Source organism: Bos taurus, chromosome 3, assembly GCF_002263795.3.
Source record: "Bos taurus isolate L1 Dominette 01449 registration number 42190680 breed Hereford chromosome 3, ARS-UCD2.0, whole genome shotgun sequence".
NCBI lineage: Eukaryota > Metazoa > Chordata > Mammalia > Artiodactyla > Bovidae > Bos > Bos taurus.
In genome coordinates, this window is record NC_037330.1 from 102,606,907 (window position 1) to 102,624,456 (window position 17,550).

The 17,550-nt window shown below is 46.7% G+C and overlaps 1 protein-coding gene across 2 annotated transcripts in view; it reads right to left on the reverse strand.

Moving 5' to 3' along the window:
• SZT2 (SZT2 subunit of KICSTOR complex) overlaps positions 1-17,550 on the reverse strand; it is a 53,393-nt gene that overhangs the window by 31,015 nt on the left and 4,828 nt on the right. The window contains exons 2-9 of one of the 2 annotated variants that reach the window (XM_002686517.7): positions 10,002-10,127; positions 9,527-9,700; positions 9,060-9,230; positions 5,634-5,765; positions 4,733-4,874; positions 4,218-4,324; positions 501-711; positions 149-319 (exon numbers count right to left, since the gene is read on the reverse strand). In XM_002686517.7, coding sequence (XP_002686563.3) covers positions 149-319; positions 501-711; positions 4,218-4,324; positions 4,733-4,874; positions 5,634-5,765; positions 9,060-9,230; positions 9,527-9,700; positions 10,002-10,127 — 1,234 coding nt within the window. Of the gene's footprint in view, positions 1-148; positions 320-500; positions 712-4,217; positions 4,325-4,732; positions 4,875-5,633; positions 5,766-6,223; positions 8,684-9,059; positions 9,231-9,526; positions 9,701-10,001; positions 10,128-17,550 lie in introns of those variants that run through there. The other variant, XM_010803760.4, reaches the window with a different exon arrangement.

Here is a 17,550-nt window from a genome sequence, read left to right on the forward strand (position 1 = left end):
ACTCACCTGGAACAGAAGGAGATGAAACTGGGAAGCTAAATGCAAAGAGAAGCCCAGCTCAACTGACAGGCAGAGTCTGCCATGCATGGTACACGGGGGTCTCCTGCTCTGTTTAGATGTGTGGGATACAGCAGGGCCTAGACCTTACCTTTGGCCAGTGTGACCTCTCGGACGCTGTAGCCCTCTCGAAGCCGCACAGACACGGTGCTGACCAAGTCAGCGGGAACCTCCTTCTCAGTGTGCTTTTTCCGGCGCAGGGCCAAGGCAGGGTTGCTGCTTGCGGAGACCAGGTGCTCATTAAACAGGCGGTGCTGAGAGCCTAGGGGCCGAGGGGAGGGGCAGGGGACAGTGTTACCTGTCAGCTGATGGAGGAGAACAGGGTGAAGTCATCAGCCCAGTTACACTGCCCGGGGACTCGAGCCCTAGACAGATCCCTGTATCATCTCTGGGTCCACACTAGGATCCCCCGGTCCCCACACCTGCCCCAGTCTGCCCCTCACCGCAGTAATATTCAGGGTTCAGGGCTTCCCCGCTGCGCAGGAAGGAGTAGAGGAGAAATGCCCGGTGGTAGACAGTCAGACCCAGGTTGCCTGGTTCGGGCTCAGGACAAGTGGACAGGTAGGAGCCGAATGTTGCCATGGCGATAAACTTCATCAATTCCACGTTGGGTACGTGGCCAAAACTGCAGTCATAAGAGTAAACTCCTCCCACCTGAAGAAAGTAAGCAAGTAGAGACCTAGCTCCAGGAGAGGCAACGGAGAAGGTGGTGCAAGAAGAGACTGGGCTGGGTGGCAGCTCCCATCCCTGGCCCGCACAGCGGCAGCTTTCCTTCCCTGAGCCCTTCTGTCTGAAGCCAACGCCAGCTGGCCACACCCCTCTCACCCTACATCAAATACCAGCCTGACCCCATTCACTAAGATTTTGGCCAATGGCTCACCAAATTCCTATCATCATCTTAAGACTGCAGTGTCTGACAGGGTGCTTCTCAAACTTCAGGGTGCACACAAAGCACCTGAGGTCTGGGGTGGGAGCCTGAGATTTTGCATTTCTAACAAGCTCCCTGGCAATGCCAAGGCTGCTGGTCTGTGGACCGTAGTTTGAGCACTAAACCTATAGATCAGAGACTAGCAAACCACATACAACCTGCAGTCAACTCTAGTCTAGCATCTATTTTTGTAAATAAACTTTTATTGGAACACAGCACGCCCATTCATCTTCCTACTGTCCATGCCTGCTTTCAGGCTACAAGAGCACAGCTGAGTAGCTGGGACAACCATACGGCCCACAAAGCTGAAAATGTTTACTACTTGGTCCTTTGGAGGTATACTCTAGAATTTAGTAGTCCCTAACCTTTTTGGCACCAGCGACCAATTTCATGGAAGATGATTATCCCATGAACCAGGGTTGAGGGGGATGGTTTCAGGATGATTCAACTGTATTACATTTACTGTGCAAGTTATTTCTATTATTATTATTATTCCATCAGCTCTACCTCAGATCATCAGGCTTTAGGGATCAGAGATGGGGACACCTACAGATGGTTCATTCAATTTCCTGGCCACTCAGCTCCTTAACCCTCATCTCCAGGAACTTTATTCCACTCACCTGCCCCCTAGCTACACACTGGCCCCTGGCTTCACCTGGAACTACTTCCTCTTTGTGAACTCAATTGCCACATCCCTGATTACACATAACTCTGTCCCATTTTTAAGTTCCTTTCATCCTCCTCCTCCTGCTGCTCTCTGATCCCATTAAGACTCCCAGGCCTTGAACCTTTGCTCTTTTCAAATCTATCCACGTCCTCCTGGGCCTCTTTTTACAACCTAGCCTGGACCACATGTTCAAACAACTTCTTATGCAACATTCCCAACTCCCAGGCCCTCCTCACCATTTTTCTGCTTCCACCTGGAAACCCCAACTAAGATCACAAGCTCTATACCCAGATCCCAAATGAGATCTTCAGTTCAGTTCAGTCTCTCAGTCGTGTCCGACTCTTTGCAACACCATGAATCGCAGCACGCCAGGCCTCCCTGTCCATCACCAACTCCCAGAGTTCACCCAAACTCATGTTCATCAAGTTGGTGATGCCATCCAGCCATCTCGTCCTCTGTCGTCCCCTTCTTCTCCTGCCCCCAATCCCTCCCAGCATCAGGGTCTTTTCCAATGAGTCAACTCTTCGCATGAGGTGGCCAAAGTATTGGAGTTTCAGCCTCGGCATCAGTCCTTCCAATGAACACCCGGGATGGTCTGCTTTAGGATGGACTGGTTGGATCCCAAATGGAAGAAAAACTGCACAGTTGTGTAGGGTGGCGCCACACCAAAACGTATGACACCCAATGCAGCTGGTCCTTCAGGCTGGTCTTCAGCGTCATTCCTCCTCCTCAGCTCTGCCTCCCTCTCTCACAGCACATGTCTTCACTTCTATCCTAGTCTCAGAGAAGCAAGGACACCCTTCTGCTTCAAGAATCCCTCAATTTATTTTTTGAGCCACCGCCCTCCTGTTAATTTAGGAACTTCAGCTTCCTTTCCTTTATTTTCAAACTCTGCTCCACCATGACCCTTTGGAAACATGAAGTCTCTAGCTTAAAACACAAATCAGAACAGCCCTCTCTTTCCACACTATCCTCCCCTCAGGCTGCCGTTCTCTCTCTTGAGCACGCTTGCTCCTCCCTTGTTCTGAACAACCAGATTCCACATGTCACTTGTCTCTACATCCTTCCCTTCTATCCACTCTTCCACACACTGCAATCATTTCTCTCACCGCCTCTTGACTGTAGCAGCCTCGAAAAAAATTTCCATAACCTCCTAATTGCCAAACCCAAAGGGCACTTTTCATTCCTCATTGTACAAGATCTCTCTATTGCCTCTCATGCTGTGAAGTACTCCTTTTTCCCCCCAAACCCTGAAATTCTTGACACCAGAGCCTTCTGGTTTTTGTCTGATTATTTCCTCTTCATTCTTTGCTGGGCCCCCTCTCTATGAACGGTCTTTAAACCCCAGTAGCCCCCAGGTTCTTTGGGGACGCTTATCTATTCTCAAATGCCGTGTGTAGGCTGCCCAAATCCTAACTCCCTCTCAGTTAGTGTGGACTCCTGAGTGTCTGAGCTACATGTCCGACTGCTAACGGCTACGAATAGCAGTCATTCACTATGCAATTCTGCACTATGCTAAACCCTTCAAATGCATCACCTCACCCACTGAGGAAGGTACTGTTACAATCTCCGTTTACAAATGAATCCACCCAAGAAGTGAAATGATGTGTCCACATCACACAGCCAGTAAGTGGAGCCAGGATTCCGGCCAGGCATGCCTGACTCCAAAGGTGACACAGAGCCCCCTGGAACAATGTGCACACGCCTGGCCTCATCGTACTGTCCGCACTCTACCCCAGCTGCTGCTCTGTTGACTCTGCTGGCTCCCAGTCATCAGTGAAGTCAGAAACCTGGAGACACCCTTAGCCCCTCTTTCTTGTTCACCCCTCCCACCTCGCTAATCATAAGTCATGTTGATGCCGCCCCTTCATTTCCTTAATGCTAACCCCCATTCTCTCTTACCCTGAATTCCCCTAGTTTAAGTCCTGATCCTCTCACCTGACCACTGCAATTAACAGCCTCCTCGCCTCCACTCTTGTCCCTCCCCCAGCAATGAGTGACATTTATAAAACATAAACCCAGTAAGTGACTTTCGTTCCCTCTATCAGCATCACCCACACAATTATGCTGGAACTCCTCTAACACAGCAGAAGCACCTTTCCATGCTCTGGCCTATGCCTACCCTCTAGCCTCACTTTCCACAGCTCTCTGCCTTCTATCCTATAGCCTGTCAATCCAAACTGGCTGCAGGTCCCTGAATATATGCACTCCCTCCTCTGCTTAAGCTAGTTTGAGCTGGGTTTTCTGACCCTTGCAACTGAAACAGGAATAACTAATCTAATGAGGGAGGTGGGACTGGAACTGACTGCCAGACAGCAAATTCTGGATTCTTCTTACTATAACATGCTGTCTCTCACATCCTAAGGAAAGAACAAAGATGAGAATCCTCTCCCACCAATTTACTATCCTGTTCTAGACATGATGCTCCCTCCCCATCCCCACCATCCCTCCAGAACTATGCTATTGGCTTTACCTGGGAAACCACTGCCTACAAGAAAGTAACCAGCCACATTCCACCTGGTAAGGTGTGATACTTTCCTCTCCTCCTTCCCAGAAAGTCCTTACCTGCACAAAAGAACAGGCCACAGTGCCACTGCGAAGCTGGTTCAGCAGCGTCTCACAGACAGCAACATCGGGGACGCTGGTCACTCCATCCGTGATCACAATGATACCTGGAGCAGGAAGCATCAGACTCAGACCTGGGGTCCCTCCAGATCAGAGTCACAGGGAGGCGCCGAAGGGACAGGACCTCAGTGTCCACCAACCACTGTGTTTTATAATCCTCCAATACCTTTCCTTCTCCCCTTCCCTCCTGCTCCAACCTCTTGAGGGCTGGGTCCCAAACTCCTCCCAAGAGGTGATCTTGGAGCTCTGTTCCTTCCCACCAGGGTCCCTGCTGGTTGTCAGAGCCGGGGGTACTCGAGATACACACTACTGAACACTTACCTTTCACAAACAAGGAAACAGACGCACTTCCCTGCGGCCCACCAATCCTTTGGAACTTCTATCTTTGCTGATAATACCACCCACCCTTCCTGTATCCCCCTTTCCCCAATCTCACCAACATTCCTCCTACTGACCTGCACTGGAGTTGGAGGGCAGCAGCTGCAGTGCCAGGATGCCCTGACGAATCATACTGACCAGTCCAAGATCAGCTGTCACCATGGAAACGCCCACTTTCCGGCCTGAGGGCTCCCCTGAGTCTGGGGACTGGTCCTCGGTCTGGCCCAAGTTACAGAAAAGACTGAATGGGACAGATGGCGCTGCCACCCCATCCACAGCAAAGCCAGAATTGATAGTCTAGCATTGCCCAGGCCAGACAGGCCTAATCCCATGAGCCCTCCAGTTCCCCCACTGTGTGGCCAAGTCCTGACTGTGCTCCTTCCCCGGCTGTGTGCTTGGAGGCTGATCCTCAGATGAGCAGGGCGTCCAGCACCAGGTGAAGCACCTCACTGGCCTGGAGCAGGCCTTCCCCACCTTTTGCCAGTAAGGCCCCCTTTACGTATTCTTCCATTGCCATTACGATATATATTAATACATCAATCAGATTAAGTCTTCAGACACACAGACCTGCCATCTGCCTGGCTACTTCTCAGATATCTAAAAGAACAAGAGAGTGCACTGTGGTGAACCCAAGCAGCTTTATCCCAGATTATACAAAATAGTGGAAATCAAAGTCACCCATGATCACCTTCTCAGATCCACTGGGGGAGAAGATTCAAGACTGAAAAAACACAAGCAAACAGCCTCCACATTTTCTCCCAGCAGCAGTGTGTGTCTTGGGGAGTCTAATAAGCCCTCTTCCAACAGGGAACTGCTGTGTGCACTCACTGGCACTTCTTTCCTTGGCGCCCTCTGCCCCTGGCTTTTAGCCCTTTTTTCCTGCTGTCTCTTCCCTCTATGACATTTGGCTTGTCCTTCCTCTGTTCCTTAACAGCTCTTCCTTCTAAGTGGCCTCTACGTGCTTTCTCTCCCACATACCTGGTTCTGGGGGTCATACTGCTGCTGTAGCATGGTGGCCACCTTATCCTCAAAGAGACAGAGCTGCGCATACACCTGCTGCAAGAACACCTCCTGCTGGGAAGGGTCCAAAAGGCAGCCCTGGACCAGCACCTGAGAAGCACAAGGGCAAGAGCGAGACATGAAGGGCAGGGGGACGCCGGGCAGTACCCCTCTGGCCTCCCTATTTATTTGCCATACTGGGCTGCCCCAAGCTCGCGCATGTGGGCGCCACTAACGTCTTCCAGTTTCCTCCATCTTGGCCTCCAGGACATCGTCTACAAGCTGCCCTATCTGGCCAGGAATTTGACTCATACTTTCTTATTCTTGTTGATTTCCAAGCATTGCACACCAAGCTGCTCTGGATCTTTTCTATTTCTTAAGCTTAGAATCTTATTCCCCCAATGAGTGTTCCTTCCTTCTCTTTACCCTTAGCAGATAACTCCCACCCACCATTTTCACAGAGAAAGGAAACCAGTCAACAGGAACTCCCCACTCACCCTAACCTTCAGGGTGACTACTCTCTGACCCACCGAAAACGCCCTCAGCATTTGCCAGGCATTTGGATCTACCTGTGTTCTTGTTCTTCCTTTCAGGCTCCGAAGAAGATTCCTCTTCCTCTTTTTTCTCCCCAAAGCTAATATCTCCATCTAATCTTGGATCTTTTGTCTAACATCTTGGTTCTCTCTCCATGGGGTTTCCTTCCTTCTACTTTCAACGTGAGTAAGTTCTCCCATCCTAAAAATTTGATACAGACCTGGCAGCCCCTGTGGTGGCCTTGGGATCTCTCCTCTCTCCCTGTTCTCATCAGACTCCTCCAATCTGCCCACTTCTCCCCAACCCCTGCCCTCCCACCCAACAGCTACTGCTTCACTCTCCATTCAGAACTGGGCCAGTGCGTGGGGACAGCCAGAAGAGGGCAGAGCGGGACTTAGGACGACTAAAGGCCTGACTGAGGAGAGGAAGACTGGGAACTGGGGCTGTGAAAAGATGAGCAAAATGTTCAGAGCTGTATTGTTCAGAAGAGTGAAAACTGAGTCAACCTAAGGATCCAACAACAAAAGTCTGGCTAAATATATAATGACAAAAACACGATAAAATATTAAGAGAGGCAGTCATTTAAAACTGCACTTTCAAAAAATATTTAGTGATGTGGAAAAAATGCCCATATCATATGTTAAAAAAGCAGGGGTACCACTGGGTGTTTGGAATAAGCCTGATATTTCTTCTATCTCTGGACTGAGTAGAGGTGATGAGGGAAATAAACGCATACTCAAAGAGAAGAAAGACATTCCATAACATGTCAAAAATAGCTATTTCTGAGAGGTTTATTACAAGCAAGTTCTGTAGGTTTTAAAAAAAAATATTTTCTATATTTTCCAAATCTCCTTCAAAGGGCATATAGTATAAACGTGACAACTTTTTGTTTTGAAAAACAGCAGGATGCATCTTGAGGAAGTTGCCTCACTTCTTAGCTGACTTAGTAACAAGTGGCCCTGGAGGCTTACCTAAGCTCTCAGTCCTCATCTTCTCCACAGTGGTTGTCCTTGTTCAGAACTCACCTCCTCTGCCATGCTGCAATAATCTTCCGCCTGTTCTCCCTAGTCCAGAATTTGCCCGCAATTCTTCTCATTGGCCACAAACAAGTGTCATCTTCCTAATGTACACATCTGATCCTGTCACTGACATTCCAAACCTCCAAGAGTTCTCTACTACCTGTGACTAATAATTTCAGTAGCTAACATTTGCACGTTTTCTGTGTGACAGGCATTGTTTTATTAACAAATGCTTGATATGTATTAATTCAGTAACCATGCAATATTGGTGACATCCCCATTTTGGAGAAAAGACCCAGATGCACAGAGAGGTTAAGTAACTTGCATAAGAACACATAGCTGGGAAGGGGTACAGCCAGGAAGCACATGAGGCATCTGCAGATACAGATGCTCTTTACCACCAAACTCCCCTGTAGAATAAAGTGCAAGTTCTTAGCCATGACATCCAAGGCGTTTCCTAATTCTGCCCCCGCTTCTCTCTCTAGTCTCCCCTTTACCACCCTCCTAACCCTCCCATCACTCAATCTTCATTGTGGCCAGCTGAGTAACATGTGGCTCCCTAGAACCCCAGTGACTGACAGCACAGTTTCACAGCTCTATGTCTTTGCTTCTGCTGGCCCCTCTGCCTGGAAAGCCCATTTCCTCTGTTTTCAATAATTAACATCAATTCATCCTTCAAGACTCAGTTCAAATGTCTTGGTCCAAAAGTCTCTCCTGCTGCTACTCCAGGCTGGCTGGGTGCTCCCACAGCACCTGAGTCATAACTTATCAGTGCCCTTATCACTTTCAACTGAAATGATCTCTTTCAATATCTGTCTACCCCACTAAGCTCTCAACCCCTCCCAGTAGGACAGGAACAGGGTCTGATTCATCCGGGACCTAGCCCAGGCCTGGCATCGATTGGGCTTCACTAAGTGTTTATCAAGGTGAACCAAGTGTTGAGTGATTACCTAACATCTAAACTTTTCTCACCTTGACCATGAGTACCTGCAAAGCCTGATCTCTGCCTGGGGATGTAGTCCACCACCAACAGTCCTAACACCAGCACTAGGAGAATACTTGAATCCTGGGTAGAGGGCTGGGACCCAGGCATGTACCCAATGCCATATGCATATTTCAGCTCCTCAGATGCTGTTTCTTGCATCCTCCTCTCTCAAAGCCAGTTTGATAGCTAAGCTGACAATGCAGCCATCAGGAACAGTTTCAGGGTAAGCCCCTACCAATGAGTTAAGGGTGGTTACAAGCAGATGAGGGGAAACTGGGCCAATACTTATCTAAGCCCAAAACAGATATTCCAGTAACAGACTTGGCCATTCTCCAAAAGGAGTGCCTTCTGATAGCCTGTCTGGGTGTCGGATAAGCCTGTAATTATCTGTATGGTCAGCATTAACACCCGACAGCTCGCAGGGCTCAGAAGAAAAATGACCCTCCTCTCTCCTTGGAATAAATTATGTTTCTGGGTCTTTGTTATATTTCAAAACCACAAAACTGTGCCAAAAGACCATCTCCTAGAGGCAGTGCAAGGAGTTAGGACAGTATCAAGTCTTCCGATGGAACTAAAAGGGGCAGGGGAGAGAAGAGACGTCCAGGAGCAGAACCAGAGACTGACAGGAGCCACGAGAGAGGCATTTGTCCAGTCAGTGCCAACGCACCTGATGCTTATGGGAAGGCCCTTTAAGGCCAGAGCAACAGACACTTTTAAAGAGGAGAGAGACTTGCAGAGATGACTAGGAATAGGTTTGAGGAGGGCTGGGGACTTTGGGCATGGAGAGTAGAGACAGGATAAGGACTTGGTCAGTGGACTACCCAAAATGAGGTCTGAGGATACAGACATGGAGAGAGGATGCAATACCTGATGGGACTGCAGGCCAATGATGGAGGAGTAGGCCTGGATAGTGACGTAGATCTCAGGCTGGAAGTCGATACAAGATCCAGGCACTCGGAAGGGCCGGAGCAGCCCGCCTAGGCAGCGGGAGAGGGCATGGAAAACTTCATCAAACAAGATCTCCCCTGTGGAATCATCCTGAGGGCAATGCAAAGAAAGGTCTCTCAAGGGTAACCAAACACAGCCCCGAGCAGAAGGCAGATATAAGCAGCTTCTGGGGTTGAGATTCTTAAGGTTGATCATACCCCCCAACACAGTGCACAGATGGGACGGGCTCTGTCTTCAAACACCCACCATTCCTTCACACACCTGTCTCCTTTTCACCGTGGTACCACTGTGGGATCATTCTTCACTTATCTCAGGCTACCTCTTCTTACTTCTCACTTCCTACCCAATCCTTTCTTCCCACTGCCTCCCCTCAACCAACCCCTTACCACAATGCCGGTAGATGGGCTGAGGTCCAGCTCAATGACAAACCGATACTGCCAGGCCAGGAAGGTGACCCGGGTGGATGGTACAAGGAGGAAGGGCCTGGGCACCACCGGCTCATCTGGCTGCCACCCAGGAGGCAGGACACTGAGGACTTCCAGCTCCTGCTCAGACTGAAGCTGATGATGGAGAGAAGAGGGAAGAGTCAGGGAAGTCGCCCCTTTCTCTCCAGGACCTGACTTCCAGACCCAAAATGACACACCACTGGCTCTACCTCCCACAACCCAACCAAGTACTTCTCCAAGCTGGAAAAATGACTAGACAAAATTTCCCCTGTGAAATTTTGTGGGCAAGGTCACTTGCCCCTCCTCGAATTGGACCCCTCAAGAGTTAGTCTCCCCTCCTGTTTCCAGCAGTCTCCTAAAAAAAAACCAGATCCTCGGGGTCAGCCCTCATGTTGCGCATGCTTCTGGGCCTCACCAGCGTCTCTTGGGGTGTGGCCTGCACAGTCTGGTGCAGGTGATTGAGGAACCAAGCCAGGCGAACATTTCGGGAGATTCGATAATCCTTTTTCATCAACAGGAACACCTGCCCAGCTTCTTCCACCTAGAGATAAAGAGATATTTTAAAAATCTATAAAAACTCACTAGTCCCAGGGACTTCCCTGGTGGTACAGCAGCTAAGACTCCATGCTCCCCAAGCAGGCGGCCTGGGTCTGATCCCTGGTCAGGGAACTAGGGGCTTGCCAGGTGGCTCCATGGGTAAAGAATCTGCCTGCAATGCAGGAGACACAGGTTTGATCCCTGGGTCAGGAAGATCCCCTGGAGGAGGACATTGCAACCCTCTCCAGTATCCTTGCTGGGAGAATCCCATGGACAGAGGAACCTGGTGGGCTACGGTTCATGGGGTCACAAAGAATTGGGCATGACTGAAGTGACTCAGCATGCACGCAGGGAACTGGATCCCATGTGTCTCAACTAAGGGTTCACATGCTGCAACTAAAGATTCGTGTGGCCACAACTGAGACCTGGCACAGCCAAATAAGTATTTTTTTAAAATCCACTAGTTGCCAGTACATATAGATCACAGTGCAAGTAACTTGTCCAAAAAGCTCGGAATCCATTACCGAGAGGCGAGGCAGCAGAGGTGAAATGGTTACCCCCACTTCAGTGCAATGGGCTTCCCAAGGATTCAATTCTCATCTCTTGGTTCCCATTTCTCCTCTAAAGACATCTATGCAGATCAAGTGACCTTTGTACACTTCAATGGATATGTGAGTTTCTCCTATAAACTCTAAGTTCTTTGAGGGCAGGGATTGCATCTTGCTCTATTTTTGTGTCCCTGTGCTTAGCAAATCGCTTAAAACAGAACAGACACTCAATAATGCCCGGCAGTTTCTCCTACTAAGTCTTGACAACAGCAGGGAGTGAGAGCTCTTCACTGGGTGAATGGCAAGCCTACTGAAGACCTCAAAGCCCAACTTCTGTGGGTCACAGTCTCCCTCCCCATCCTTCTCAGCTGTCAACGCTCCAGTTCCTTCCTTCCGTTGCCTCACAGGCAGTCAGTTCAACTGTGTCCTAACGACCATCTGTTCCGTTGCCTGTGTCCTCACCTGTCGCGACAAAAGCCCAGCCAACTCTTGACTTAGGATGAATTTAACTTTCTTCCTTATCCACACATACACTGCACCGGCTGTACACTCTGATGGAAAGAAGCTTCCCACCTTGCCAGTGGTGCCACTTCTAGAGAACGTCACCAATCATCTCACCTTTTCCTGCTCAGCAACCCTTCCTTAGTCCCCTCAGGTTTTACAATCTGCCTACTCCCGTGGTCCCAGCAGATGAACCTGCCTACAGTTTTGCAGAGAAATAAGGGTCAGCTGGCCTGAACTCTTCAATGTTTCCTCAAGATTAACCCTTATCAGTAACATCCTTTACTCCCTTACTCTTGCCTCAGATGAAAAGCTTACTCTCCTCTCCTACTTAGACAAACTGCAAATTTCTCTTCCCATGTTCCTAGTGAGGGGGGAAATGCCAGGCTACGAGGAAGTGAGCAGAAGTCAGTGATATCCTGTTGAGAAATGGGATGCTGAAATGAAGATTTTTTTTTTCTCCAATAATGGGGAAATACCCATGGAGAAGAGATGGAAAAAGTCCTGGAAAAGCAATAATGATGGATATCTGATGCTGGAGAAGAGTTTGGAGAGCAGAGATGCAACGACTAATGATGAAGAAAGACCTTTCTCTCCAAGACAGAAGGCAAGCATAAAGAGATACAGAAGCAACGGATACACGTACAAGTATATGGCTGAGTGCTTTCACTGTTCACCTGGAATTACCACAACATTTTTAATCAGCTATATCCCAATACAAAATAAAAAGTTTAAAGTTTGGGGAAAGAGATACAGAAAGGGACACTGGAAAATGGCAGGGATGAGAGTAGGAGTAGGAAGAGGGAAGAAACACATCTTTATTGAGTACCTAAAATACATTCAATAGAACACTGGAGAGGTTAAGTATAAGAACTTCAGATTCGGACAGCCTGGGTTTGAATCCCAATTCAGCCTCCTATTAGCAGTGAGATTGTGGAAAAGGTACTTAACCTATATAAGTCTTAGTGTCCTCATCTATAAAATGAAGATAGTACTGGTATTAGATTAACCAGCACCAATCCTAATACCAATTGAATTGCGCTGTTCTGCGGATGAAGGAAAACTATGTATATGAAGTCGTCAGCAGAGTGCGTGGCACTTAGTTAGAACACAATAGAAGTTAACTATTACAGATTATGACCAGGCTCAACACTAGGCCCTTTACCTACGTTAACCACATTCAGTCTTCACACAAAACATTTAACAGAAGTTAAGTGGAGATCCAAAAAAGTTAGGCGGCTTAGCAGAATTTGTAGTTCAGTTCAGTCGTTCAGTCGTGTCCACCTCTTTGCGACCCCATGGGCTGCAGCATGCCAGGCTTCCCTGTCCATCACCAACTCCCGGAGCTTGCTCAAACTCCCGTCCATCAAGTCAGTGATGCCATCCAACCATCTCATTCTCTGTTGTCCCCTTCTCCTCCTGCCTTCAATCTTTCCAAGCATCAGGGTCTCTTCCAATGAGTCAGTTCTTCGCATCAGGTGGCCAAAGTATTGGAGTTTCAGCATCAGTCCTTCCAATGAATATTCAGAATTTTCTTTAGGGTTGACTGGTTGGATCTCCTTGCAGTCCAAGGGACTTTCAAGAGTCTTCTCCAGCACCACAGTTCAAAAGCATCAATTCTTCGGTGCTCAGCTTTCTTTATAGTCCAACTCTCACATCCATATATGACTACTGGAAAAACCCTAGCTTTGACTTTTGTCAGACCTTTGTCAGCAAAGTAATGTCTCTGCTTTTTAGTATGCTGTATAGGTTGGTCATAGCTTTTCTTCCAAGGAGCAAGCATCTTTTAATTTCATGGCTATGGTCACCATCTGCAGTGATTTTGGAACCCCAAAAAAGTAGTCTCTCACTGTTTCCATTGTTTCCCCATCTATTTGCTATAAAGTGATGGGACCGGATGCCATGATCTTAGTTTTTTGAATGTTGAGCTTCAAGCTAGCTTTTTGACTTTCATTAAGAGGCTCTTTAGATCTTCTTTGCTTTCTGCCATAAGGGTGGTGTCATCTGCATATCTGAGGTTATTGACATTTCTCCTGGCAATCTTGATTCCAGCTTGTGCTTTACCCAGCCCAGCATTTTGCATTATGTACTCTGCATGTAAGTTAAATAAGCAGGGTGACAACATACAGCCTTGACATACTCCTTTCCCTATTTGAAACCAGTCTGCTGTTCCATGCCCAGTTCTAACTGTTGCTTCTTGACCTGCATACAGATTTCTCAGGAGGGAGGTCAGGTGGTCTGCTATTCCCATCTCTTTCAGAATTTTCCACAGTTTGTTGTGATCCACACAGTCAAAGGCTTTGGCATAGTCAATAAAGCAGATGTTTTTCTACAACTCTCTTGCTTTTTCAATGATCCAATGGATGTTGGCAATTTGATCTCTGGTTCCTCTGCCTTTCCTAAATCCACCCTGAACATCTGGAAGTTCATGGTTCACATACTATTGAAGCTTGGCTTGGAGAATTTTGAGCATTACTTTGCTAGCATGTGAGATGAGCGCAATTGTGCAGTAGTTTGAACATTCTTTGGCATTGCCTTTCTTTGGAATTGGAATGAAAACCGATCTTTTCCAGTCCTGTGGCCGTTGCTAAGTTTTCCAAATTTGCTGGCATATTGAGTGCAGCACTTTCACAGCATCATCTTCTAGGATTTGAAATAGCTCAGCTGGAATTCCATCACCTCCACTAGCTTTGTTCATAGTGATGCTTTCTAAGGCCCACTTGACTTCACATTCCAGGATGTCTGGCTCTAGGTCAGTGATCACACCATCGTGATTATCTGGGTCATGAAGATCTTTTTTGTACAGTTCTTCTGTGTATTCTTGCCACCTCTCTTAATATCTTCTGCTTCTGTTAGGTACACACCATTTCTGTCCTTTACTGTGCCCATCTTTGCATGAAATGTTCCCTTGGTATCTAATTTTCTTGAAGAGATCTCTAGTCTTTCCCATTCTATTGTTTTCCCCTACTTCTTTGCATTGATCACTGAGCAAGGCTTTCTTATCTCTCCTTGCTATTCTTTGGAACTCTGCATTCAGGTGGGTATTGGGTATATCTTTCCTGTTCTTTGCCTTTAGCTTCTCTTCTTTTCTCAGCTATTTGTAAGGCCTCTTCAGACAACCATTTTGCCTTTTTGCATTTCTTTTCCTTGGGGATGGTCTTGATCATTGCCTTCTGTACAATGTCATGAATTTCCATCCATAGTTCCTCAGGCACTCTATCAGATCTAATCCCTTGAATCTATTTGTCACCTCCACTGTATAATTGTAAGTGATTTGATTTAGGTCATACCTGAATGGTCTAGTGGTCTAGAATTTGTAGGCACAGGGTCAGAAGTCAAGCCCATGCCTGATGAGCTGAAAGCCCATCTACTGAGCTTAACATATGGATCAAACTGGGGCTTAGGAGCAGAAAAGTTTTAAAATGGTTACAAGAAGGAACATGATGGAGGTTTATAAAGGATGCTGTGACATAATTCAAAAAGACAATTTAAACATCAATGTGATGCGATTCAGTATTACTCTGTGTTGTCTCTATACTGTCTAAAATCACACTTTGGGAAATACCACTGTTATACTGTTATCCTGCATGGGCCTGAGGTAGGCCCTGGCTAGGAGTCTGGATTTTATCTAAGAATTAGGTCAAGCTACCTAAATCTTTTTTCAGCAGGGCAGTATTATTGTATCTGAATTTAAAAGAATCCCCCCCTGGCTACCACAGGATTTAGAAAGCTCTCCTAATAACCAGGAGAGATGACAATGGCCTACAGCACAGCTACTCAAAGTAGCCATTCTGTGAGTGTTTGAGCCTGTTCCCTGCTGAGACAAGGAGCTGTACTAGAATGTAAAACCACCACTGCCTTTCACTGACGGTCTTGGGAAAAGTCAGTTGAACTAACCTTTAAGACAAGTGAGCTCAGTTGCACTTTAAGGAATCTTTATATTAAGATGGACAAGAACTGATGATTAATCAAAGTAGGGAAGAGAAGTGAAGTCGCTCAGTGTCTACAACTCTTTGTGACTCCATGGACTGTAGCCCGCCAGGCTCCTCCATCCATGGGATACTCTAGGCAAGAGTATTGCAGTGGGTTGCCATTTCCTTCTACAGGAGACCTTCCCAATCTAAGAGTCAAACTCAGGTCTCCCACACTGTGGGCAGACTCTTTTATCATCTGAGTCACCAGGGAAGTCCAAAGTAACCAAAAAAAAAAAAAAGGTGTCAAGGATGCTTAAGGTAACACCACAAAAACCAGTAGGTTGCAGGATGATTTCTGGTAGCTAGAGAAATCAGGTATAGTTATTTCCTATCATTTCTAACCATCATTCCCCTCAGAAGGTCCCATCAAATCGAATGCTCTTATTGCCAAACTCTTAAAAAGGCAAACGGGGTCTAATTGGCTTGAAAGGAAATAGCGGCAATTACATGCCCTCTTTCTCTGATCCCTGGTCTCAGAATGAGTTACTTTTACAAACTAGGCAACCTCTCCCTCTGGATTGGCTGTGTGGCCTTAGTGACCTCTCTTGTATACATGTTGACTGTGCCACGGTTCTTATCTTGAAAAAGGCTGGGTTGGGTTCAGAATTATCAGAATAAGAAGGATATCCCAGTTCAGCAGCCCTTTCTGTTTATCACTCTATCCCCGGAGTCTGGTGCACGGCCTGGCAATAGGATGCGCTATACAATTTTGCTGAATAAGTGAATTCACTCTATGTTCTAAGCAAAGCAAATGCAACATTTAAAACCAATCATAGGCAGTACAACTCTTCTCAAGGTGAGGTCATCATAACATTAGTCTCCATGCTATTTTCCTTTTGTTCTTCTTTGGTGGTGAGTAAAGATATATTTTTTTTAAAATGCCAGTTTGTTTCAGCTGTGCAAGGAAATAGCCAGGAAAGGGTTTTGTGGCCCATACTGGGCCAGGGTTAAAGAAGGGAGAGCACAGGTCTATGTGTCAGCACCATAAGGAGAGTTGGGGACACCTGGTCACTTCATCTTCTAGGACTAAAATCTTGGCCACTCTGGGCTTAATAAACGAACCTTTCTTTCCATGATTCCCTGTACTGTTTGGTATCTTGTTAGGCATTCGCAAAGTGGCCTGGATTTCTTCATAGCACCCACCAGAGTTAATACTGAAAAATTTGTAAAAAATACTTTTAAATGTTGATTTCCCCAACAAGTGTAGAGACCGCGGGGAGGTGGGGCTGTCTACATTGTATTGTTCTTTGCTGTCTCTCTGGCAACCAGCACAGTGCCAAGACACTAAGGGATGGAATATTTGTTGAATGAATGTATGAATGAGAGAAATACCTCCGACAAGTTATATTCACTCTCTTCTCTGTTTTAAGCTATGTTCTTAGTATCTTACCAGTGATTCCAAATTTTTCACCTTTATCAACATCTGGCTTTTGCTATTTAAGAACTCCTATCCTTCCTCATCTGCTTTGTCGAAAAACTACTGTTTGGATTTTTCCTTTGCCTCCATGAAAGTTGTTTTTACCAAGTTTTTTTTTCCCCCTACTAGTATGTTCTTTATTGATATTATGTTCTTCTGTACAATTCTGGAATGGGGGCGGGGGGTGGTTCTGGTGTAGACTCTTAATAGATTTGTTTTAGATGCAATGACAGTATTGACAGCTGAGACTCTGGCCTTGACCCTTAGTTTCCTCCTCTATAAAATATCATCACCTATCCCAACGATGGGTGAAAGCACATTGTAAAGTTAAAAGTGCCACATAAATGCATGTGTTAATGGTAACAAGGTGCTGCTGCTTTGAGTCTAGAGGAAGTCCTGCACAGCCACTCACTTCAGCTTTTTGTGCTCACCCTCACTTGGTTGGCAGAATTAGAAATTTCTTCACACTGAGCCAGAATCTGTCTTCTTGATATTACATTGACCTGCTCTGGAAATCTGCTCTCTTGAAAATACATAAATCACTTTGGGTTTTACCTCCTGAGGCCATAGAGGGAAAATCTGACCCTCTGCCAAAGGAGAATCTATCAGATATCTGATGATGGTTCTGAGTCTTTGCTGCTCCACAATAATCATCTCCAGGTTCCTTAAGTGCATCTCTAACAGCATGGTTTGAGTTTCCTATTTTATATCTTAGATCACAAGCCCATGAACGAACTCTGGCTGGTCTACTTTTCAACTTAAAATGTGGACGCCAAAATGGAGTATAAGACCCAGGTGAAGGCACAGATTCAGAGTATCCCACATTCTATTTACTTTGGGGAAAGCTTTACCATGCTGTTGACCCAAGAAATCTCTATGACTTTCTTGCTTCTGCTGCTTAGACACATCCCCTATTCTGTCCTAATGCAGCTGGCTTTTTTTGGACACACACAATTATTCAATTTGTCCTATTACATTGGATAAACC